This window comes from Prenolepis imparis, unplaced genomic scaffold (assembly GCF_030444845.1).
Source record: "Prenolepis imparis isolate NDT839.2.m4 unplaced genomic scaffold, iyPreImpa1.0 SCAF_11, whole genome shotgun sequence".
Taxonomy (NCBI): domain Eukaryota; kingdom Metazoa; phylum Arthropoda; class Insecta; order Hymenoptera; family Formicidae; genus Prenolepis; species Prenolepis imparis.
This window is the reverse complement of record NW_028141169.1, coordinates 7085918-7109940: the sequence shown is the minus strand read 5'-3', so window position 1 is coordinate 7109940 and position 24023 is coordinate 7085918. Positions and strand designations below refer to the sequence as shown.

The 24023-nt window shown below is 35.3% G+C and overlaps 3 protein-coding genes and 1 pseudogene across 9 annotated transcripts; 2 read left to right on the top strand and 2 right to left on the bottom strand.

Moving 5' to 3' along the window:
• The first annotated feature begins 74 nt into the window (after nucleotides 1–74).
• Nucleotides 75–5474, top strand: LOC145942495 (small glutamine-rich tetratricopeptide repeat-containing protein alpha). Of its 4 annotated transcripts, none has more exons than XM_083049279.1 (4): nucleotides 75–919; nucleotides 1463–1809; nucleotides 1892–2350; nucleotides 2512–5474. In XM_083049279.1, exons 2-4 carry the CDS (start codon nucleotides 1490–1492, stop codon nucleotides 2621–2623), a joined length of 891 nt encoding a protein of 296 aa, XP_082905405.1. In that variant the 5' UTR covers nucleotides 75–919; nucleotides 1463–1489; the 3' UTR covers nucleotides 2624–5474. The 4 variants fall into 4 exon arrangements, with proteins under 4 accessions (XP_082905405.1, XP_082905408.1, XP_082905407.1 ...); XM_083049282.1 differs by lacking the exon at nucleotides 75–919 and adding an exon at nucleotides 953–1156; XM_083049281.1 differs by lacking the exon at nucleotides 75–919 and adding an exon at nucleotides 953–1205.
• Nucleotides 5475–5480: 6 nt separating this feature from the next.
• Nucleotides 5481–6361, bottom strand: LOC145942942 (uncharacterized; annotated as a pseudogene).
• On the top strand, nucleotides 6262–15553 carry Rho1 (ras-like GTP-binding protein Rho1). 4 transcript variants are annotated; one of them, XM_083049284.1, is made up of 5 exons: nucleotides 6271–6406; nucleotides 9983–10065; nucleotides 13410–13570; nucleotides 13670–14053; nucleotides 14227–15553. In XM_083049284.1, the coding sequence occupies exons 2-5, from the start codon at nucleotides 10008–10010 to the stop codon at nucleotides 14263–14265; spliced, it is 642 nt and encodes a 213-aa protein (XP_082905410.1). In that variant the 5' UTR covers nucleotides 6271–6406; nucleotides 9983–10007; the 3' UTR covers nucleotides 14266–15553. The 4 variants fall into 4 exon arrangements, with proteins under 4 accessions (XP_082905412.1, XP_082905410.1, XP_082905409.1 ...); XM_083049283.1 differs by lacking the exon at nucleotides 6271–6406 and adding an exon at nucleotides 6720–6975; XM_083049286.1 differs by lacking the exon at nucleotides 9983–10065 and having other exon boundaries at nucleotides 6262–6406.
• Nucleotides 15554–16868: 1315 nt separating this feature from the next.
• Nucleotides 16869–20243, bottom strand: Erp60 (disulfide-isomerase A3). The gene is made up of 5 exons (XM_083049278.1): nucleotides 19970–20243; nucleotides 18810–19041; nucleotides 18522–18730; nucleotides 18303–18419; nucleotides 16869–18236 (listed from the first exon to the last, which is right to left on the bottom strand). The coding sequence occupies exons 1-5, from the start codon at nucleotides 20113–20115 to the stop codon at nucleotides 17462–17464; spliced, it is 1479 nt and encodes a 492-aa protein (XP_082905404.1). The 5' UTR covers nucleotides 20116–20243; the 3' UTR covers nucleotides 16869–17461.
• Nucleotides 20244–24023: the final 3780 nt, after the last annotated feature.

The following is a 24023-nucleotide window of genomic DNA, read 5'->3' as shown; positions in this document are numbered from 1 at the left end:
CCTGCGCGGTCACCTTGCGCGCGGCGCGCCGCATTCCACAGCTGACATGCGAGCGGAAAGGTAACGCGGCGTAGTCTATATACATATATATTATCGTATTATCATGCGCGAAGTATGTTCTGTATAATTATAATTATCAGCGCGATTGATCATTTACGTGCATCGCGGCTTTTAATTACTTACAAGAATCGCAGGATTGTGTGATTGATATGAAGAAAGTTTAATGTGAAAAGCCGTGATCTAAAAATTTTTATTAATAATTAATTTAAAAAATCTAAAGAATTATTTGGTAATGCGTTAAATATTTCGCGACAGCAAGATGTTAATATAACTACAGGATCTTGGTTTTCTTGTGGCGAATAGTAACACGTTATTGTTTACATGTGTATAAGCTTTGTCAATTTTCGATTCATTCATGCCGCGAGACTCGAGTGAATAAAATAAGGTTATAGCGCGAAATAAAAACCGTAAGAATTACAAAGCAATAATTATATCAAAACATTTCCAAAAGATCCATTAATATTTTTCGGCTAGATTTCAGCGAAATTGCGATATCATAAAATTCAAAACGACGCATCTTGTTTGCAAATGACATAAATATTATATAACCGTATATTTTTCTAATCAATATTAAGATATTCCAGCAAGCAAACGTTAAAGCTCTCCGAATTCACGGATCATGGATACGTTTGTGCAAAATTTCGCTAATTTTGTCTTTTCGAAAGCGAAACAAGATCACGTTGGCGAGTGTACTTTTCGCACAGCGGAAGTCATCGAAGTTAATCCCGCCCCGATGGTGCGCGAACTGCACCGAAGTTGCACCTCGAGGAACTTCAAAGTGCTACGTGCGCGCGAGCCGAGAAACTCCGTTCGGCTTCCTTCCTGAGTCATCCGATTGAAGAATTAAAAAAAGAGAAAGGTACGATTCTCCCTTTGCGTTTTTTCCCGCGATATCGTCTAATCGTGCGCGTTTTGCGTCGTCGCTCTCTTTCTTTCTCGCGCCGTTTATTTTCCCTATCTCATTGTCAGCTGTCACAAGCGCGATATCCACGAGGATTAATAACCAGTCTGATGTATTGGACGGAGCGCGTTTACGTGGAGCATGACATCGCGATTCGGAAGGATAATCGAATCTAATGGGAAACTTCGTCCGCGCGTAAAAGGCCTACTTTTAGCTGTTCCAGAACGTTCGACAAAACTTTTTGGTTATGTCAACCGATGTTAAATTAGATAATTGTGTCCACATCATCTTTGGATCTTTCTAATTGCCGTTATCTAACCTCTGCATAACAAATAGTGAAACACTTGGACGCGTCTAGATCATCATTTGTGCTATATTTTTCTTTAATCTCTTCCTGTTTTATTTTCGCTAATTTGTATGATTATGACTTGATATATATATGTACATGATGTATTATAGGATATATTGCAATCTGACAACGAATTGTTTTTTTCTTTGCAGGAATAAATATTTCCTTACTGAGCACTGATGGCTGTCAAGGGATTAATTTCGGCGATTGTCCAGTTTCTGACTGATCAATTGCAAGATGGGGACATAACTGCCGACTCCCGCGAGAGCTTGGAAGTGGCGATCCAGTGTCTGGAAAGTGCTTACAATGTGCAAGCTTCTGATGCTCCGGCAAATTTTAATCTATTTCAAGTTTACAAGAACACAGCAGAGAACGCAGCTCCTAGCCTAGGCCCAGACGCTACCGCAGAATCAAAGGCCGAGGCGGAGAGATTGAAAAATGAAGGCAATACGCTTATGAAACAAGAGAAGCATCACGAAGCGCTTGCCAATTATACAAAGTATTTTTTTTACATAATTTCTCTCTTTTTATACTCTATAAAATATTGTTCTATTTTTTATTTATTCTATTTTTGTTTACAGAGCAATACAATTGGATGGTCGCAATGCGGTATATTATTGCAATAGAGCTGCTGTTTACAGCAAACTCGGTAACCATACCCTAGCCATTAAAGACTGTCACACGGCACTCTCCATCGATCCTTCGTATAGCAAGGCATATGGTCGATTAGGCTTAGCATATTCTAGTTTGGAGAGGCATAAAGAAGCTAAGGAAAGTTACGAAAAGGCTTTAGCAATGGAACCAGATAATGAGAGCTACCGGAATAATTTGCAATTAGCAGAAGAGAAATTAGCTCAGTTAGGTGTCAACCAGTCTCTGCCTAATATACCTGGTATGGATCTGAGTGCCCTTCTAAGCAACCCTGCTCTAATGAATATGGCGCGTCAGATGTTATCTGACCCAGCTATGCAAAATATGATGTGCAATCTAATGTCTGGCAATGTGGAGGAAAATGGTCGTATGGAAGTGCTCATAGAAGCGTAAGTGTGTTATTTATTATTATTTTATATATTATATAAAATCAAAAAATGTTTATATTAAATTTGTCAATAGCTTGATACATTCATGTAAATCGACTCATACTTGTCATACGACTCATATATTTGTACATGCATATTACATAACTACATAAATATTTCAGAGGTCAACAATTAGCACAGCAAATGCAGAATGCGAATCCCGAGTTAATCGATTCGCTAAGACGGCAAATGGGCGGCAATCCAAACGATCCAGAACCACCGCAGCAAAATTGAAATGTATGACTGATTATAGGATGTGAACAGTTATGTGAAACACCATTTTCTTTCTCGCTATACGAAACAGTGCGTCGTATCGTTTTTTAAAACGTCATGAGGTGAGACTTACAGCTTGAATAACAATTTATTCTATCATCATGTTTAAAGCAATGATAATATGCATACCATAGAATTGATTTTATAGATAGTCATTGATTACGGGTGCAAAATCATGTTTCTGGGTCTTTCTTTTTCTATTTTTCTCTTTCTTTTTTTTCTTTTTCTTCCTATGTACAATTTTTTATAATATACAAGAATTGATATAATACGACAAGATGTTTCTTAAATATTGCAATAATTTGAATAATAATAATAATAATATCCAATTTATTATATTATTCAGAATATTGTTTCTCAGAATTCGAATGCTGAATTGCATATGCAAATTTGTATAATATACAAATTTATTATTTGTAATTGTTTATTATGTCCAGAATAAGTGATTGGAAATTCGATGCAAAATACAAAATATATGTATATTTTATTGATATATTCTCAAACTTTCTCTACACGCATATTATACGTAATAGAGAATTGTCAATATTTTATAAACATGCAATCATATATATATATATATATAAATTGTTCATTAAAATTTTTAACTGAACCTCAGACAAGAGCTTACGCATATCAAGTTCACAGTCTTGAGTGATTTCGAACATGTTGTTTTCTCAATATAGTACATATTGAAAGCAATGTGCTAATTAATAAAAAAAAATTGCATCATAAAGAGCGTTTAAAGATATTTTTCTTTAATTATTTATTTATTTACTTTCTTCTGGATAATTGTGGAATATTATTATTCATATACACTTGCACTCTCTGAAAGATTATTATAATAAATAATTAAAAAGAAATGAAGAAAAACTCAAAGCTGCAAAATAAAAAAATATCTCATAAACATATTTACTTCTGAGACGTATCATACATTGTTAAAAAATCCGATAGTGAAATATTTCGTAAAAGCGAATGTCGCATATTCTTATAAAATTTGTTTTTTGTAAACTTTCTATTTACAGCGCTAGGAAGTTTTTCCGATTTTTAATTTATCGATATCTTTGTAATGTTAGACGAACGCGTTCGTCATACGATAATAATTATCAACAAACACAGTTTCTTTCTGCGAGCAGGATACGTAAATTCCATTAACGGCCGAATTCCCCGTATTTCACGGGATCGGCTAGCATAAGCGCACGCCAATTCCGCGTGCGTCATACGGTGACATCATTCTTATTTGGCACGTATTTATGTACACGTATACATTCTCACGCTCGAATACGCACACGCAAACAGTATATTGCAATCTATATTTGTGATCTGTATACTCGAGTATGGTATCTGTGATTAAAAGCGGATCGCGTTCGCTTCTTTAAGATCAGCTGACTGTCAAAGTCCATTCAAGAATGAAATGCAGTTCATAAAAATGAGCGCTTTAAAAAGAACTTGACAATTTATTTGTCGATAAGTTCAAATTATTTGCATATTGATTCGTTCAAATTGCTTATCATACAAATTGCAGGAATTTATTTTTAAAATTGTTAAATTTTATATTAGAATAATCAGGAATTTAAAAGAATTATGTGCGTGTGTGTATATAATACTCTTAAAAAAATGATAATTAAAATATATTACATTATTTATGTTACATATCTTGAATGCGAATCTATCTTATGCTATAATAAAAAAAATTTGTTGTGCAGATTTTGTCATGTTTAACGCTGAATGAACAAGAATGCGGCTGGATATAAGGAAATGTTATTGAACTTCTTTATAAAAAAAAAGAGGAAAAAATAGGTCAAGACTATTTTGCAAACAATCGGCGAAATTTTTGACGCTAACATTTATTTTATCTGGCCAATAAACCGGTTAATGACATGTGAATACGCGCCATACACGATGCGAAATTAATGTAAGAAAAAAATGAAAATATTCTACGCGACTATGTGTAAAAATAGATATAATGCGTGTGTATTGTATATGTTAATTTTGTAATTTTTCTGCAACATGATATTCATCCATTTATTATACAAAGTATCGAATTTTTCGTAAAGATAGAAGAAAAGTTTTAATATCTATAAATACACACGTATTTTGTATTTTTAAAATTTTATATGGTGAGTTTTATATTCTGAGTTTTTTAATTTATTAATTAGATTCCATTATATTTTACATATAGCAAAGTTATATTTTTGGAGTGTGTAATCGCCATTAAAATTTAAATTTTATATTGATTAATGCCACACAATCGGGTCGAATATTTTCTTTTCCTAAAATCAGAAAAATTTCACATCTTTTCGCGCGTGATAAAAAATGATACGCATGGATATATATACATATGTATGGAGAAACGGCGGTTGTGGCCGCTTATTTACATATTTTCCAACCCTTTTCGTCGCGCACATCCACCCACAAACAAAGACGACGAGCGAGAAGCGCGATTGCGTGTGCGCAAACTTCTTCCACAGGTTTATTACGTGCGACAGGGCCGGCATAAGAACGCGGGCGCCGGCAAATTTCCGAATCGATTTCCATTTTAGCCGCAGCGAGTTCACATGCCGCGCCTATCCTCGCGATCGATCCTCGTAGCTTTGCCACCTGTCCGCCGAGGCATTTATGAGAGAATTTATGTGCACGCGTTCTCTTTTCACCGCCTGCAATCTTTTTACGATTTTTCCCCTCTTTTTCTCCACCGATATCCATATGTATATATACTTATGACTAATTTCCGGCGTAGAAATGTGCGATGACAGGATAGGAACAGGAAGGAAGCAAATCTGTAATACATGTGTGATATATATAATTTTTAATATCTGTTTCTATGCAAATGTATTTGTTTATTTTTGTTATTTGTATATTTCAACTTATTTTCGCTAGATTTCTTTCACAATTATTATGTTTTATGATGAAAAAGTTATGTTGTCGCCAAAATTATTAATATTGATGTATCATCACGAAATCAATGTGTCCATTTGATCTAATCAATTTATGAACGCCGACCCGCTTCGGCGGCAGATAAACCGGACACGCGCGCAAGTCACGCGACATTCGGGGATCCCGGCATTCGGACGTGGCTCTGTGCATTCCTGAGGATATGTCCGAGAAGCGACATTCCGCCCTACCATCGCGATAGATCGCCGCACACTCGACCAATGTGGTAAGATCATGAGTTAGATTCGCGCGTGTGCAGTAGCGCCTCAGGAGCGTTTATACGTCACCGTATTAAGGGTATCGTGCCCTTCATGGAAAAAAATCTGGAAAATGTTGAAAGAAATAATGCGAACACGTTATTTACTTAATTATTCCAATTACGCAGATAACAATTTCTTATCGACATATTTTTAAAATAAGAAGTTACATTCGGGAAGATATTTGTGCCTATATTTCCAGATTTTTAATCGATACAAAAAGTAGAATAAACTTTTATAAAAATTTAACCCTTTATTTTTGAAATATTCTTTATATAAGATTGATACTTGACATATCGTTCAACATATCATTATATAAATATTAACAAGAAGCAATGAAAATGTTGTACAGGGCCGAGAGGAACGCTCTAACGTCACATCCAAGCACGGGCCTGCGGGAATCGGTCACGTGGGACGGTGACGTCACTGGCGCATGCGCCGAAGGGTCCCGCCGGTGGGATTTGTCCCACGATCTTTCTACACTGCACTCAACAGATCGAGGTGTGGCCATCGAGGGCAGCCATTTTCTTGACTTTCTGTCGCTTTAAGATTTCAGGTAAATACGCAATTATATTTTAAGTTAGCGCCGGCCGGAGTGGTGCGAGGGTGCGTGGTGCGCTGTACGTTCGGGCGTCGTGAGAGTGTCCGGGCACGTTAGAGATCCCGCCGGGACGGATCGGGCCGGGTACGGTGCTAAAAGAGGGAAAAAAGGAGCCTACCTCCTCCTCCGCGGGCCGTGGGAGTGAGGGAGAGAGATAGAGAGAGAGAGAGAGAGAGTGTGTGTGTATGTGAATCTCTGTATACGTGTGTGTGAGTACGAAGCGGGGAGAGATAGGTGGACGAAGGAGAGCGAGAACGGGGCTCCGAGGGAGTGTCACGCGTCGCGAATCTCGTCCGCTCGGCATCTAAAGCTACGACGGTTGTCTCGTATATCCGTGTATATATCCTTCGTGCGCTTATACGTGTTGATTCGTGCTAGTCTGTCTCTACGTCCTCGTCGTCGGCTTCGTCGTCCTTCTCTTCCTCTTCGTTGTCGTCATCGCCGCCACTGTCGCGAGGCTGAGCAATCCGGATCTCTTGGAATGCTTTCGGGCTCTACCTGACACTACGTGGCCGTTTAGTTCAGTAAGTAAACGTCTGTCTGTCTCTCTCTCTCTCTCCTCTCTCTCTCTCTCCTCTCTCTCTCTCTCTCCTCTCTCTCTCTCTCTCTCTTTCTCTCTCTCTCTCTCTCTTTCTCTCTCATATATATAATATGTATATCAACTCACATACATATACAGACGTATCTCTCGCGACGACTCCTCTGCGTATCTCTGTTACGCACCACGCACTTCTTACATCGCTACATTTCCATCTTTCTACTCCATTTTTTAAACTTTTTTCCGCGAGTCAATCATCCCTATCGGCTGCCTAACAACGTCACTTCTTCGCAATGACGTTAAGTAACGACGTTATAAATATTCGGATGGATCGTGGGGGGAAGAAAAGGGGGAAGGAAGGAGATAAAAAAAATCGAAGTGCAGCTGAGAGGAATAAATTTCATCATACTAGTGTCTCGCGCTTTATCACGGGCGGGACGTAGCGTTTTTTTCGTCCGGAAATTTCTCGCGATCACCCTCGCTCTTTCTCCGTATCATTCTCGTATATTTGCGGCGGATTTATGATCGATGATACCCCTCTCTCTCCCCCCCGTTCTGCGTAAACAAATTCTGGAATACGTGCGCGCTTTTGACGTGACGCGATCAAGCGACGTGCCCAGCATCGCCGGGAGCAGCGCCGACTTCTGTCTTGCCTCCTTTCAGCTGCATCATGTTCCACTTTCTACACCTGAAATACTCGGGATTGGGAAGATTACATTTTTTTTTACTAAATCGCGATATTCATGACGCAGGGAGAGACAAAAGGAAGATAGAATGAAAAAAATGTAACACATGTGTGCTAAAAAGAATACACATATACTACTTTATTATTTTCAATTGCACTTTCTACACTTTGTTTCTTTTTCTCTGTATTTTTTTTTTTTTTTTTTTTTTTTTGCGAATGTGGAGCATTTTAAATGCGAAAAGGTTGAAGAAAAACGAATCGGATCCCCGAATGTCTGCGACGTCGAGAAACATCTCTCTCGGGAATCACGTCATCGTTAGCGTCCCCTGAGCACTCGCGTCATCGATGGCGTCCTGAGTATCCGCCACGCACTCTCCCTCTCTCTATCTCTTTCTTTCTCTCTCTCTTTTTCTCTCTCTCTCTCTTTTTCTCTCTCTCTCTCTTTTTCTCTCTCTCTCTCGCTCTCTCTCTCTCTCTCTCTCTCTCTCTCTCTCTCTCTCTCTCTCTCTCTCTCTCTCTCTCTCTCTCTCTCTCTCTCTCTCTTTTTCTCTCTCTTTTTCTCTCTCTTTCTCTCTCTCTTTTTCACGCTCCCCGACCTTGGCCGATGCGCACTATCTTCGTCGTGGAGGAAGGCATAGGTTAGTTTGGCCGAGACGTAGCCGTCTGTGTTCGTTTTAGTCGCACTCTCTAAAAACTTTGTTTCTTTCTCGCCCCTTTCAAAATCGGAGTAAACATTTTAAATGCAGAAAGCGTAAAAGAGAGCGCAGTTAAGACTCTCAGGTCTATTCTCTTTAATTCTACACACACTTTTCCACACAAGTTTTCTCTCTCTTCTTCACCCCAGAATATCTTTCTGTTCCTTCTCAAGTGCGACTAAAAAAGAACGTAATCTCTTCGTTGATATTTCTATTCATCCTAGGAAACGTTTCATCGACCTGGTTAGGAGTTATCGGAGGTGACTGCGATCTTCTGGCATCGATCCGTGTGTTCATCATCTTCGGGAATTTCTATATTTAACGGAAAATACACAATAGGGAATTGGCTCGACGTAAAATTTTTTTTATTCTCTTGATATCCACTCTATGCTTGTTTTTTTCTCCCCGATAAATTGTGTATAGGGTCTAAATATATATAAAAATCGTAAAACAACGGACTCGTTCCTGCGTGTTAGGGGTTCGCGAGATATCGACGTGAATATTGTCTGTTACTCGAATATTTCGGCCAATTTTGTTTGTGTTTGACTCCTGTGTATTGAAGCAGGAATAATGAGCTTGATCTTTTTATTAATGTTAAAGATTCTATGGCAATTTTTGTATATTTTACATGATATTCCATGTCGATGCTTTCATTTTTATGAAACTTTGCTGAATATCATTGCAATTTGTTGCGATGAGCCATTGTTGGAAATGGGATATATGTAAAAGGATGAACTTTCGCATCAGAAGCTTTTTCTTTCGTTGCTGTGTCAATTTTATGTAGTACTTTCTTCTCGATTCTAGAATCAATGAGATCACTCCTTTCTGCTATGGGCAACTTTATATTCAAATTGTTTTAAACATTTAAAGCCACGTTAGAATAGCCTTTGAATAGCTTCTTTACAAGCTGTATTGTTGTACAGTGTTTATTACAATTAAATTTATGCTATCAGATGGTTCTTCTAATGTGGATATATATACAGTGTTTGATATTGCATGTCTAACAAATAATATACGGGCTTTTGTTTCTTTTCTTTTTTTCTTTTTTCTGCATGTAATCTCGACAGATTATTATTTTATCCTAATGCATAAGGTAAAGTCTTTGATATGTAATTTGAAGGAACTCCTTGTTAGATGTAACACTTGTACAAGTGCGATCCAAATGTAAATGTAACCTTATATATTAGTCTACTTGGTATATGATAACTGTTTCTATGGTAAAATATTTAAAAGACCCTATCTTATGTAGCCACACAAATTTCATATATCTTGATTTAGATATGTATATAAGGTCATCAAATGTGATGAGGATCATTTATATTTAATCATTGACAATCCTGTTGAAAAAAGTAGCATATATATATATATTTTTTTTTTAATTCAAAAGGAAAGAGTTAAGAAATAGAAAATATTGCAAAAATTTCATATAATATAAAAGAGGAATTTTCAAGTTTTTAATTATATATTTATACAAACTTTTAGTGTATATTATAAAACAAGATAACATATATAATGTATATGTATATATATTGATATTTGTTGTGTGGTATATTGCATTCATCTCTCGCAGCTTCCTACCTACATCTAACATATAAAATGTCCACTTAAAACAGAGACGCTGAAAGAAAGACTAAAAACATGGGATGCAATGCGGGCCGATGCCTCGGTCCAGACGATACGGGGTACCCTGCACCAGGTACGACCCAGTCAATATCCTTTAAAACTTCAGCCCTCGTAGGTCCTGCTTCAAACCGAGTAGATATTACAGGATTTAGAAATCTCTACTTATATCACTTTTAACGACACTCGTTTTACGAGAGTAGTAGTATTGGAATTATAGAAACAAATGATAGAATATGATAAATCGAAGTAACCGAAGGGGATGTTGTACTTTATTCCGCACAGAGAAATATTTCATATATCGAGATTAGCTCGAAGTAAAGAGGCTACGACAAAAAAATTAATAAAGAAAATTAAACTATAGCCTACGAGGTTTGAACATGAGAAACTATTTATATTGCGCTCTCCCAAAAAGGAGAGATGTACATAACGCGACTTACACAGTCTCTCTCTCTCTCTCTCTCTCTCTCTCTCTCTCTCTCTCTCTCTCTCTCTCTCTCTCTCTCTCTCTCTCTCTCTCTCTCTCTCTCTCTCTCTCTCTCTCTCTCTCTCTCTCTCTCTCTCTCTCTCTCTCTCTCTCTCTCTCTCTCTCTCTCTCTCTCTCTCTCTCTCTCTCTCTCTCTCATTCTCTCTCTCTCTCATTCTCTCTCTCTCTCATTCTCTCTCTCTCTCATTCTCTCTCATTCTCTCTCTCTCTCTCTCTCATTCTCTCTCTTGAAGGTTTACCCTGATTTCTTCTTCCTAACTCCATCCTGATGAAAAACGCTTCTTAGCCTCATCCGTCACTTCTTTCGTATATTTGTATTATACACGCTTTTGTGAATCTGTTCGACTAAAAAAAAAGTTTGCCCTGCTCTCCACTCAATTATAATTTACTGATGCTGCAAGAGAAGCAAGTACCGATGTCAACACTAAACTCTTCGATTCTTTCCAGCTATCTTTTGCGTTCCTGACGTATTTCGTTATGTTCTATAATATAATTCATTGTACATGTCGCAGACTTTCATTAATCACTCCGCATGCTTTTAGTTTGAACAATTTGTAGTGTTCTTCGTGCACAATGTCGCATTGATTGAAATTCTTTTCTTCTCTCAATATCAATTTAGTGTTACCTTTTAGGTGATGAGATATTCTAAACTATATATCTATATATATATATATGCTGACATTTAAAATACACGCTCTGAAAGATTAGAATTGGCAGAATAGAATTTCATCATATATATAATTTGCTATAATAGTTTAAGACTATTTATTGTAGATGACATTAGTAAGAGAGATTACATTTCTTATGTAGGAGGAAAATCTATTTTACAGTATATAGTATGTGTGTGTACTTTGTGTAAATGAGTCACGATTAGTGAGAAACGCGATAAAAACACGATATTGAACTTTATCGCATTAAACATTATGGTACAATGTGGTAGCATAATTAATTATAATAAAAAAAAAGAATTTTATATATGACTAGCTCTTTATTTCTGTGTGTAAAGTAGGTAAGTTAGCTTTGTAGAGAAATGTTTAATTTTTGGAAAACTATAAATTGATCTGTGAAATATTTTCACCTCAAGACGTTATTATTTCTCTGTTAATTTTTAGATAATATAAATCGAAAACACAAAGTATAGTTTGAGAGAAAGCTGTATATTTTACACCAAAATTTTATACACGATATGATAAAAAGGAGGGGTGTCTCACTCACCAAAAATTTGTACATGTATTGCGAATTATCGGGAATCCAAGTAATTCCATGTAATGCGCCGTGTAATTATAAGTAATGCGACGGAATTACGTGTAATACTAAACAATATAAAGTAAAATTCCATGTAATACTATGCAATATAAGATAATATAAAGTAATTCCATGTAATGCTAAAGTAATTCCATGTAATTCTAAAGTAATTCGATGTTTATTTATAATTTTTTGTTTTACAAATACAGTAAGTAATACATAGGGTATCTTGCAGTTTTTCCAATTAAATATTCCTCTTTATTTACTAAAATAAACACTATTTAGAAGTTTTGCAAAATGTCAGAATATTATAGGATATGTAATAACATTTTATAAAATTTTATGTATCGTTTCTGATTTCATCGAAAATAATATCAACTCTTTTCAAATAAAATACAATATATTCAAATGTTATTAGTACTAAAACTTTAATTTAGTAAAGAAAAATGCAATTAAAATGGAGAAAGATATTAAGAGAAATAAATTTATAAGATATTATTATTAATTATGTAATCGATATACATATTATGCAAAAAATTCAAAATTAATATTTTTTATCATACAAATATTTTTTTAGTTGAAACACCCAAATTAAGATATCCCTATATGTATAATACTTAATATATAACAAGACGTTTCCGATTATAAATGAAAATAAATGAAAAAAAATTATTTTAAACTGACTAAAAAATTCAAAAATTTTTTAAAAATCAACTAAAAACATTTTTAATAAAAATTTATTTATTTGTTTATATTAAATTTTTATTTCTTTTATACGAATTTAAACACAAAATACAAACTTAATACTGATCTGATCAATTATTAATGATTTTATAAATTATAATATTTTGTTATACATATATTTGTATAGAGTTGTGTTTACATATATATATTTTAGTTAGGTAGCATGTTATATAGGTAGGTCTATATATATTAGTTAGCTTATATATTATACATTTTTATTACATAGTTATTACAGAGTTAGTCATTATATATTTTCTTTAGTTCTTTGTATTTTTTTTCAATTAATTTTTTTTCATATAGTCTTCTGTCTCTTTCTCGCGTGATGGAAAAAGAGACGAATGAAACAAGCGAGAACGCGTACATGTGCACTACTACCGAAGCACTGAGTGCATATGTACGCAGTACATACAAGAATAAATTTTGATTTTACACACACACAAAACTTATTTTATTCAATTAAAAAAATTTTTTTTCTGCGATTATTACCTCTATTTATCTGAAATATTAATAAATAATCATAAATTTGACTCTCAAAAAAATTGTAAATCAATGCGAAGTAATACGTAATGCGAAATAATACGACGTAATGCGAAGTAATACGAAGTAATGCGAAGTAATACGAAGTAATGCGTAAGTAATTCCAGAAAAAATGTACATGTATTGCCATAGTGAGATACCCCTCGGATAAAAAGAATTGAAAAATTTTGCACAAAGATAATATATTGACTTAATTGCAATTGTGTATCTTATAACACACTAACTTATAACAAATGTAAAACACACATTTTGCTTTTCATATTAATGTTAATGAATCAATCAGTATTTACATACATTTTTTAAGCGATAAACGTTCTAAACAAGCAAGCAGTGCCAAATCATACATCACCTCGCCAATTTATTGTTTTAATCACTTTATGAATAATGTGTACTCTTTTGGATTTTAGGATTCATGGCAGCCATCAGGAAGAAGTTGGTTATCGTCGGTGACGGTGCTTGCGGAAAAACATGTCTTCTCATAGTATTCAGCAAAGACCAATTCCCTGAAGTATATGTACCCACGGTATTCGAGAATTATGTTGCCGACATCGAAGTGGATGGTAAACAGGTGCATGTTTTCTTCAAATTTTTCTTATTTCCTTTGTCGAAGCAATTTCTTTTTACACTATCTTGTAACAAACGACGATTCTTACTTTGCGTCGAACAGGTGGAACTGGCTCTTTGGGACACAGCTGGACAAGAAGACTATGATAGGTTGCGTCCGTTGTCGTACCCGGACACGGACGTCATCCTAATGTGCTTCTCCATCGACAGTCCCGATTCCCTGGAGAACATTCCCGAGAAGTGGACGCCAGAAGTGAAGCACTTCTGTCCGAATGTGCCCATTATCCTTGTGGGTAACAAAAAAGACTTGCGTAATGATCCTAATACCATCAAGGAATTGAGCAAGATGAAACAGGAGCCTGTTAAGCCCGAGGAGGGTAGAGCCATGGCGGAAAAGATCAACGCTTTTGCTTACCTTGAATGTTCTGCTAAAAGCAAGGAAGGTGTAAGGGAAGTCTTTGAAACGGCAACCCGAGCTGCGTTACAAGTATGTCTTAATTAACAATAGCGTATTATTGCTTGTAACAATAATTCTTAAGAAATAGTAATCGTTATATTCCATTGTACGAATTAACATGGAAAAAAAAACATTTTTCAATAACGATTACTTGCTCTCTTTGATCAACGCATTATACTAACGTGATTGTTGTACAATTTTAGGTAAAGAAGAAGAAGAAGGGCAGGTGTAGGCTCCTTTAAGATGTTTATCCCAAGTAAACCCGATATAACACGGGCGAAATAATGGAATTGCGGAACTAGCTGCAACAAAGCTAGTCGTAATGCCGCAGATCCCCGCGGAGAAACCATCTTTAATTATTTTACATAATAAAATATACAACAACAAAAAAATGAAAAAAGAAAAGGTGCAACCGCGTCAATCCAGAACATTATTATTATTAATATTAATATTATTAATATTATAATTATTATATATGCATTCTACAACTTTGTTTTTTTATTTTATCGTAGTGGCTCTTTATTTTGATAATAAACAAAATGAAAGAAAAACGAGCGAGTTGAGAAAGAATATAGATAAGAAACAGAGAATACAAAACACGCGAAACGAGTCAAAGAATAATGTAGGAATCTAAAAAGGCGATTCGGGAGATTCCGAAATTTTTACATCGCTGTTTTATTAAAATCGTTGCGTTATCGGTTTGTGAATGAAAAAGGGAGAAAAATTACATTTATTATCATTATAAACGCGCATATGTAGATCAGAGCAAACCACTTTAGTCTTTAAGACATCAATTAGATTTAAAAAAATGTGTGTATTATTATATTTTATTATTATTATTATCTTTGAGTTATATTGTATCACGGTGACACACTAACACAACGGATTATACCAGCGGCTATATAATATATTTATGTATTTCGGGGAACGCGTTTTCTTTGTGTCTGACCACGCCGTAACTGGATTTGCGGCTTGCGCATTTTTTTATACACATGCTCATCATACGCCATCGATATCTTTAGCGTATGATGTACTCTTAATCGGAGATTATCGATCGTACATGATTATCTCTCAATGGTCCCGAGTATCAATAATTTTACCGTGTGTGCCACGATTATATTGAGTCAAGCTTACTTCGCGAAATACACACCTGTTTTCGCCACAAGTTCTTCCTGTTTCGCTTGTGCTACTCTTTACGCCGAAGTGAAAAGAAAAAAAAAAGAATTGATATGTGTTACTCGTCCTCTTGTGTAGAGATCCGTCTAATCTGTCATATTCATAATAAAAATTGTGTTACAAAGACGTGGTGTTGAATTAACGGCCGCGTAACGCTAAGCCTCTCTCGGCCGTTAGTTCGACGTTACTTGACTGCGGAATTGTGTTCACCAAGTTCTCTCTTTGTTTCTCTCGAACGCGCGTTTAGCGGTAGTATATAGAGATCTTGTTATATTACACGCAATACGCTTTTAACTGAAACTTTTCAAGACCGTGTAACGAAACGAAAAAAAAAAAAGAAGCTTAGCGACAAAACTTAAGATACTTCTGCCACGAGCGAACGCGCGTATGACAGATTCGTGGAAAGCAAAGAGAAGAGGAAGGACGGCAAAAAGAGAGAAAGGGAGATGTATATTAAGCAATTAAGCGTGCCTGTGAATTAATGAGTGCTTTGGGAAACACTCGGATATATACACGCTCTCCACTCCTCTGCAGTTCGCGCGTCGCTGTGAAGCTCGAAAGTGTTCTTTTTATGAGTTTCGTGGATATATACCAACATATATATATATATATGTGTATATATATGTGTGTGTGTGTGTGTGTATATATATATATATATATATATATATATATTATATATATATATATATACATTACTTATATAATTGTATCAATTATGCACCCGAAATATTGTATATACATATGATATGATATAAACTCTTTACCCATTCTCTCGTAACTCGTAATAGACACGCGCGTCGATCGAGATTCGAGTACCATTTTTCCACAGTACACACATATATATATATATACACATACATACATACATACATACATACATACACACTTTACTGTTGCATGGCATAAGCAGAGAGCAATAAGCAAAAGTTACAAGAACGGTCCTGATCGTTTAGATAGATGAGAGTCCTCCAATATTATCAAATATGTATTCACATATAAAATATGAGTGAGTCGCGTTTTAACTTCTTCGATTAGCTGACGTTGAAAAGAGAATACGCATGTATCCCCGTACACGTACATTCACACAGAGATACATATAAATGAAGTACTTTTTCTTAATGAGCCCCCCGTGAAGCTCGAGTTCGTCGATAACGCGGTTTTAATCGCCGTAAGCTAATTATCTCCTTGGTAAGTAGAGACTTTGAGACTCAAACGTGATTAATGGGGTTTGTATACGCGAAGAAAACAAAAAGCAAATTTATCGGAAGTTCCGATGAATAAACCAATTTTTTATCATCAAAGAAAAAAAATCGCCGATTTTGACTTCCGAAAAAATCTCTACCAATTCACATACACCCTTCTTTCTCTCTCTCTCTCTCTCTCTATATATATATATATATATATATATATATATATATATAACTACTAACTAGCTTTTGTATGTAAGACTATGATTAACCTACGAACGCTATAATAAATTGTAACTAACAATAAACATTTCTTATGACGATGTAATCGGTGTTGGATGACACCCGCGAAAATAGGACATTTCTTTGCATTAGTTTTTAATCTTTTTTTTTAAATATACAATGTGTGATACTCTATAATTTGTACGTCATAACGCGATATGCTTTATAACTACGTTTGGGGAAAGAAATCTCTTTCAAAGTTTTGTACAAAACAATTTATTTTGACTCTCGTATAAACAGAAATCACTGTATTATCTCTTAGAATAGTCGAAACACGCTAGATTGGAATGGAGTGTGTGTATGTGTGTTACTTCATATATATATTGTAATAAGTGAAAGATGAAGAATGTTTGAATAAACAGTATCTCTAATATATAAAGAATTTTTATGTAGATCTATATTTATATCTGTATAATTCTTCATTCATAAAGCATATTATTATGGAAAATTGAAATTAATTCTGTACACTGTACTACATCGTTATATATATATATATATATATATATATATATATATAATCGTTACAAATTAATACATAATATATAGAATTAATACACGATGAACAATTCTAAATATTAGAAGCACTCCCTATACAACGAACATTCTTCATCTATCACTTATCGCAAAATGCGAAAACGCATTATATCTGCACTCTCAGCGTTATTCTCTATGTTTATTTGCACATTCGCGGATTCTTAACTGTACTCGTGTGTTACAGGAAAACTCGCGGATCGTTGATCCGATTGCATTCTGAAATGCAGAAACGAACTTCGCGATAGTCTTCGATAATGTCTTATAGCTCGTCAGTTCTAGGCTTGACCGCATTGCCTTTGCGATCGTAACCCTTGAGCTCATCAGTGGCATGTTTGGCAATGTATTTGATAAAATCTTCGAGCTCACGACCGCCTTCGTATTTAACCGGGCTGTCCTTGGCGTCTTTGGGTGCCCAGAAGAGAGTCGGGAAACCGCGTACCTCGTACGGAGCCGGTACGTCATTCGCCGTTGCGTCAAATTTGACGATCTCGACATTCTCATTCGCCAGCTTCTCGCCCAACTCGTCATATATCGGCGCCAATTTCTTGCAGTGGCCACACCAAGGCGCGTAGTATTCGATCAGCGTGTCTTTGCCGTTGTTGGTGACCACATCGTCAAAGTTCTTGGCCACCGCGACCTTTACGTTGCCCGTATTGCTCTCCGGAATCGGTTCAGATTTGAGATACGGCTCCAGAGCACCGGCCTGCAGATTCTTCAGGAACGCTTCGAACGTCTCCACGGAGAACTCGTCCTTAAGAACGAATTTCTGATTTTTGGCATCTCGCACTAGAACAACCGGCTTATCGCCCTTCGCGTAGTCGATGCCGAAGTCGTTCAATTCATGCTGGAAGTCATCCTTGGAAGCTATGGCGAAGGAGTACTCGGGGAAGTCCTTGGCGACCTTGATGATTCGATTGCGCCAATAGTTCGTGCCCTTGGCGTTCTTCACATAATCCACGTTGTAATAGGCGACCACCAGAGGATTCTTGAAATCCTGCGAGTTGTCGCGAGTGCGTACGCCAGCGATACCATAACTGTAACAAAGTTGGCGTTACAAGGTGAGTCTAAGATCACGAAACTGATAAAAAGACGATACTCACTAGTTCTTGGTGACAAAGTCGTTGACATCGCTGATAGAATCGCCACCCTCGTATATTAAACTTTTATCTTCAAACTTGTTGTGAAGTACCTTTGGTCGATATAAAACAATAGTATTTCTAAAACAAAAAATATTTTGGTCAATGTAAATTTGAAACAAGTTATTTTCTTTGTACACAAAACAATTCCATATTTTTTATAACTTTTATAAACAAACGTACTTGTGGGACACCTTGTCCAAAACTTCTTTCGTCGATGTGTGAGCAAATCTAACTTTCTCCCTGAGCTTCTTGGCAACGGTGTGGAATGCTGCAGCCAATGGAGAGTCATCCTTTTCAAAATAACCTATCACATTGACTTCGTCAGTCTCCAAATATTCCTTGTGAGCCTGTTCGCTAGTCAATTCTTTAGACGCTGGTCCCACTTGAGACTGAAACAAAGAGAGTCATGTCACATACAAGAATTATGCTATCTGACAAATGCAATGAAAATCTCATAAAATATTATACCTTCATGTACTTAACAATACCAGGTGCCTCCCTGGGACCATTGTAGTCGGATCTGAACTCGTTATGTTCAAAGATCTTGAGAGTTGGATAACCACTGACAGAAAACTTGTTGCAAGTTTCTTTTCCAGACTCTGTACAATCCACCTTAGCGAGAGTGATCGATGGCTCACTGCCTATGAGCAACTCAGCTGCCTTGGCATATTCCGGCTTCAAGCGTTTACAATGCCCACACCTGTCGACAAAATAAATATTTCATCAATTGTCTCTTTACAGTTATATAATGATGAATTAAAGAGGTACAAAATAATAAATTAACTTACAAATTCAAATTTTTTTGAACAAATTTATACAGACAATTGCTATAGATATTTTATATAAATCTGAATCTAAATAAATATAAGGGCTATAGTTTCCTAAAAAAAATTAATTAATTAATTAAATCTGCTTTTTTCAGCTATATTTCTTTATGTCACCTGATTCAAATCACAAGTGTATATAATATGAGCAGATTCTTTTTAGATATTTTGTTTTCTATAAATCTATCAAAATAACTATGTATTTATTAAAGAGGAAAAAAAATAAAAAAGGAAAATTGAATAAGTTACAAAAAAAGAAACTTTAAAGAAAAATAATCAAAATTAAAATTTCAGATGCTACAACTTTCTCCTATCAGTTAACGGAAGGAAATAAAGAGAGACATTTATCAAACTTTAAATTGCCAGAAGAAATATCAAAAATCTTAATACGTCATCAAGATTACTGAAAAAATATCACATGCCGGCATCCGGCATTCGACGACGTCGACACCCCGGCGCAATCTCCTCGCCCTAACAGATGGAAGACAAGCTTCTTTCTCTCTCTCTCTCTCTCTTTGTCGCCAACACGATATGAGATATGATATAATATAAACAGATAAATTTCCATTGCGATAGATAAAGACCTTTCCAGAAGATTAAAGACTAAGAAAAGAAAGACTCCGTCCTTTCTACTTGCATTTCCGTCATTTTACAAAATATTTTCCATCTCTTTTCCGGAATATTGAGTTTAATTTTACACGCAGAATTTCCAGCAATTATCGATAACAATATGTCAAAAATTTAATATTGCGCGATGAAAGGAGACAAACCCGACGACAGAGAGTGAATAAACGTCTATCTCACCATGGTGCATAAAACATGACGAGTGTGTTCTCGTGACGCTCGAGCTCGCTCTCGAAGGTCTCGTCGGTGAGGTCCAGGACATCCTTCTCCTCGGCGTAGATGCCGAGCAGGAGCAACGGCAGAATGGTCAGACACTTTCGCAACATCCTCGCGACGAACTTGCAAGCTTGCGCGGGTCGGAAGGCAACTCCGTTCCGTCTCTATCTCCGGCTATCGTCCGTTCCCTATCGCAGACGTGGCTCTTTCACGGCCAGCGGTTTAGGAGACGCGGCGCCCGCGAAGTCCGAAGTGCTGTCGCGCAGCGATTGGCTGACCGGTCTCCCATTCGCGTGCTCGCTCATACCGGGTGTTCGAAAAGCAAGCGCTTTCCGCTGTCATCTGTCATCTGTCATCTCTCATCATAACGCGAGAGACGATGAATATATTATTCTTATTACTCTGTCTCGCGACAGAATTCGATAATCACGTATAAATGCGCCATTCGCAATTTATAGAATAATGAATAGAAATCTACATATTTTTACGTCGAATTCGATTGAATTTCGAGATGAATTTCTTGCTTCTCATAAAAGGATTTTTTAGCTTAACTTTTTTTTTTATTTAATTGACAGAACGTAGTATCGAGGATCGAAGAATCGGGATAAATGAACGGAGAAGGTTAAAATCTGCGGCAAGAATGATTACGGATTATTCCCAGAGCAAAGATTCGCTGTTTATAACATGTATATGTGTTTTTTAGTACATCCTGTATATCGCTTAGGCGGCACAAGATGCCATCTCAAGGCGATCGTGGCTGGAGGAGTAAAGATCTTTTCACACATAATGAGAAAATAATGTATTCCGCAAATTTATATCAGTTATTTATATAAGTTTGTGTTACACGACTTTGCACTTAAAAGTATAATATTCTCTTTAGTCTACTAAAAAATGCTTTCCGTATGAAAATTTAAAAATATTGATAGTATTTTTTTCAGCTTCGCCTTTTTTATTGTAAAGCATTGACAATAATAAATTAAGAATTAATAACATTATTATAATGTTTATCCCATAGTGAAAAATATAAGATAAAATAATAAGTAATTACGTTTGCAATATTATTAGAATAAGAATATATGACGTATCTCATGTTTAATCTCGTAATTATAATAATAGTATATATATAAATTATATATAATAATGTCGTGGCTGAAGAGAAAACTCGTCATTTTGTTTACTCTAGGAAACTTTTTAATAATCAAAAGTCCCTCTCCGTTCATATACAAGTCTGATATAAGACTATCGATACAACAAAGACAGGTTCCGTCCATTTACACGTTGTGTTTTCATATATATATATAATTTATATATATATATATATATATATATATATATATAATTATATTTATATATGTATATTGATTATTTACAAAAATCGTTACATGTATATAAATGACGACATTTATAAACGCGTAATTTAGGAAAGATGAAAACGCATTTGTGAAGGGGGTAGAGGGGGAGGGAAGGAAGAGGAAGGATGAGGGCGAAGGAGAGCAGGGATTAGAAATTCCAAATTAAAGGAAATCGGTGAATTTCAATGTAGCCGGCGATTGAGATGTATTAGCGATACTTTGCGAGCAACACTGATATTTTTTCTTTTATTTTATAAGATAGACAGTTTTTGAATGAAATCGGCGGTAAATATTAGGTTTTGAACTCCAAGAGACTAATGCGTGTGTAAATCTGTTCTTTTCATCTGCATTATATTGTCCTCTACTTGTCTTCGAAATGAAATAAATATATATTCCATTATAGAGGAAAAGAAGAAAGAGAGATATTGCGAAAAAGTATGCAAAATGCAGATGGAAGGAACAGACCTGAAATTCGAGACCTTCAGTCTCGAAAACTTGAAGATATTTACAGATTTTAGTAAAGTAGAAATTAGCAATTTTATATATCTTGGTCGCGTTAATTATTTTCTCTCTCGATACACTTATATCTCATACAATTAAATTAAATATTATTTACGTATAAAATATTTCAATTCACATTTATATCAAAGATTCTTACAAAACTTTCGATCCAATTTCAATCCTTTTTCCAACTGATTGGAAAAAGAGATTGATTAGGAAAATGATGTTGTGCGATATCTATCTAACAATCTTTTTCTCATTGACAAATCTCATTATTAGTTCGCATTGAATCATTAATACTTAATCGTTATCAAATCTAAGTATTATTCTCAGTTCATACTTATTCAAACACATTCACACTGTTAGTTTAGTTTACATTTCCATGAAGAAATGTAGTTCTCGCAAAAGAGAAATAAGGCCAGAAAAGGATTTTCACAAATCTATAGGTGTACAAAATAATTTAAAATAATATAAAATATTATAAAAGAAATACACGAAAAAATATATTTATATAATACTATATAAATATGTTTGCGTTTTTTTATTCATTATGGAATTCATTATGAAACGTCAAAGTATAAAATATCGCAAAATGCAGCTAAATTAGTATGTAAACGTGTTGAGACACAAATCAGCACAAATATTTTCTATTCACAAACAGTTAAAATTGAGATCTCATACTATATGTCGAACAAATTTTTTGTATGACTATAATAATTAATAATTAATAATTTAAAAATACTTTTCCTACATTTCTTCACGATTCCGCCCGATATTTCAGAGATGCTCGCATAGTATATCGAGATTACGGAAATGAGGGACTTTCGAAGTTGCACGAAGCTCGCGAAGAACGGTGATGAGTTATATAAAATATAAAGGAAGAGATAAACGGAAAAAAAAAAAAAAAAAAAAGAGAGAAGAGCGAGACGCGTAACGCAAAGAAAGCGGGGTTTATAATACACATCATCCCGATGCAACTGTACAACTATAATACATTCGTACATCAGCCGATGCTATAAATAAAAAAAGAAATAAGGTCCATTCGCCTACATTCTTATCACAGGCTGCGATAATGTGTAAGGATTTTTGTGTTCAACAGGGAGGGAAGGGAAAGGTCAATCGCACCATCCTCAGACAGCGAGAAGAGACAAGCGGAAACCTTAACGGACGTATCGTAGAAAAGTGATCTTCTTCCTCCTTAGGCTCTTCGCGAGAGAGAAGACGCTCGATGGATATACGTGCCCGAGGACGATATGGACGTGATGGTGACGAAGACGGCGACAATGATGATGATGTTGCTGCTGCTGCTGCGCGAAGGACGAATCTCTCGTTACGGAGCTTGATAATCGTTATCTCGCGCTCGCTATACATGCTCGTCATCGAGTACTTTCTCGAGTACTTACTCGCTAGATTCGTTTCTTTGCTATTGCTTACTCGTTACATTGTGTATACGACGATACCGCAATCGAAAGATTCACTGTAATAGCGGTTTAATTCATTTTTCTTTGACTTATAAAATAATACAAATTTATATTATATACATATTATTTTCGGGAAACTTCATGAAAATTTTATAATTTTTATAATTTATGCTTTAACTCAATTATCTCGATTTGATATATCGATGGTTCGCGATAATCAAGATTTCAGTGTCTTTTTGCCTTTTCAGAAAAGGTTTGAGATAGTTAATGTAAGTTTGAATTGATAAAAATAAGCAATTAAATATTCTTTAAATTTAATTCTTTCAATTTTGAACTACTATCGCATTGAATCTTTCAATTGGTCGCAATATAATATAATTCGCGCTAAGTTCCTGAACAAATGATAGTTATATGAAAAATGATTGTAAATTGTTGAAAAGATTCGAGTCTATTACACGAAATACACACAAGAAATTTGCGAATAAAGAAATTCCGATTGCACCAATTTCTATATTTCTACAAGGAGCTCTAGTAATATCATAGACAGATAGACAGAGACAATCCAGTTAATCATTAATACTGATGCAACATTTAAAGATAAAGAAAAAAAATGAAAGAATTGATGCAAGCAGTTCTCGATATATAACAAACGTGATCTTATTCACGAGAGAAACTTGATTGAAACCTTACAAGTGCTTTAACTAACTCAATTATCTCGATTTCATTTATATAAAATAGACAATA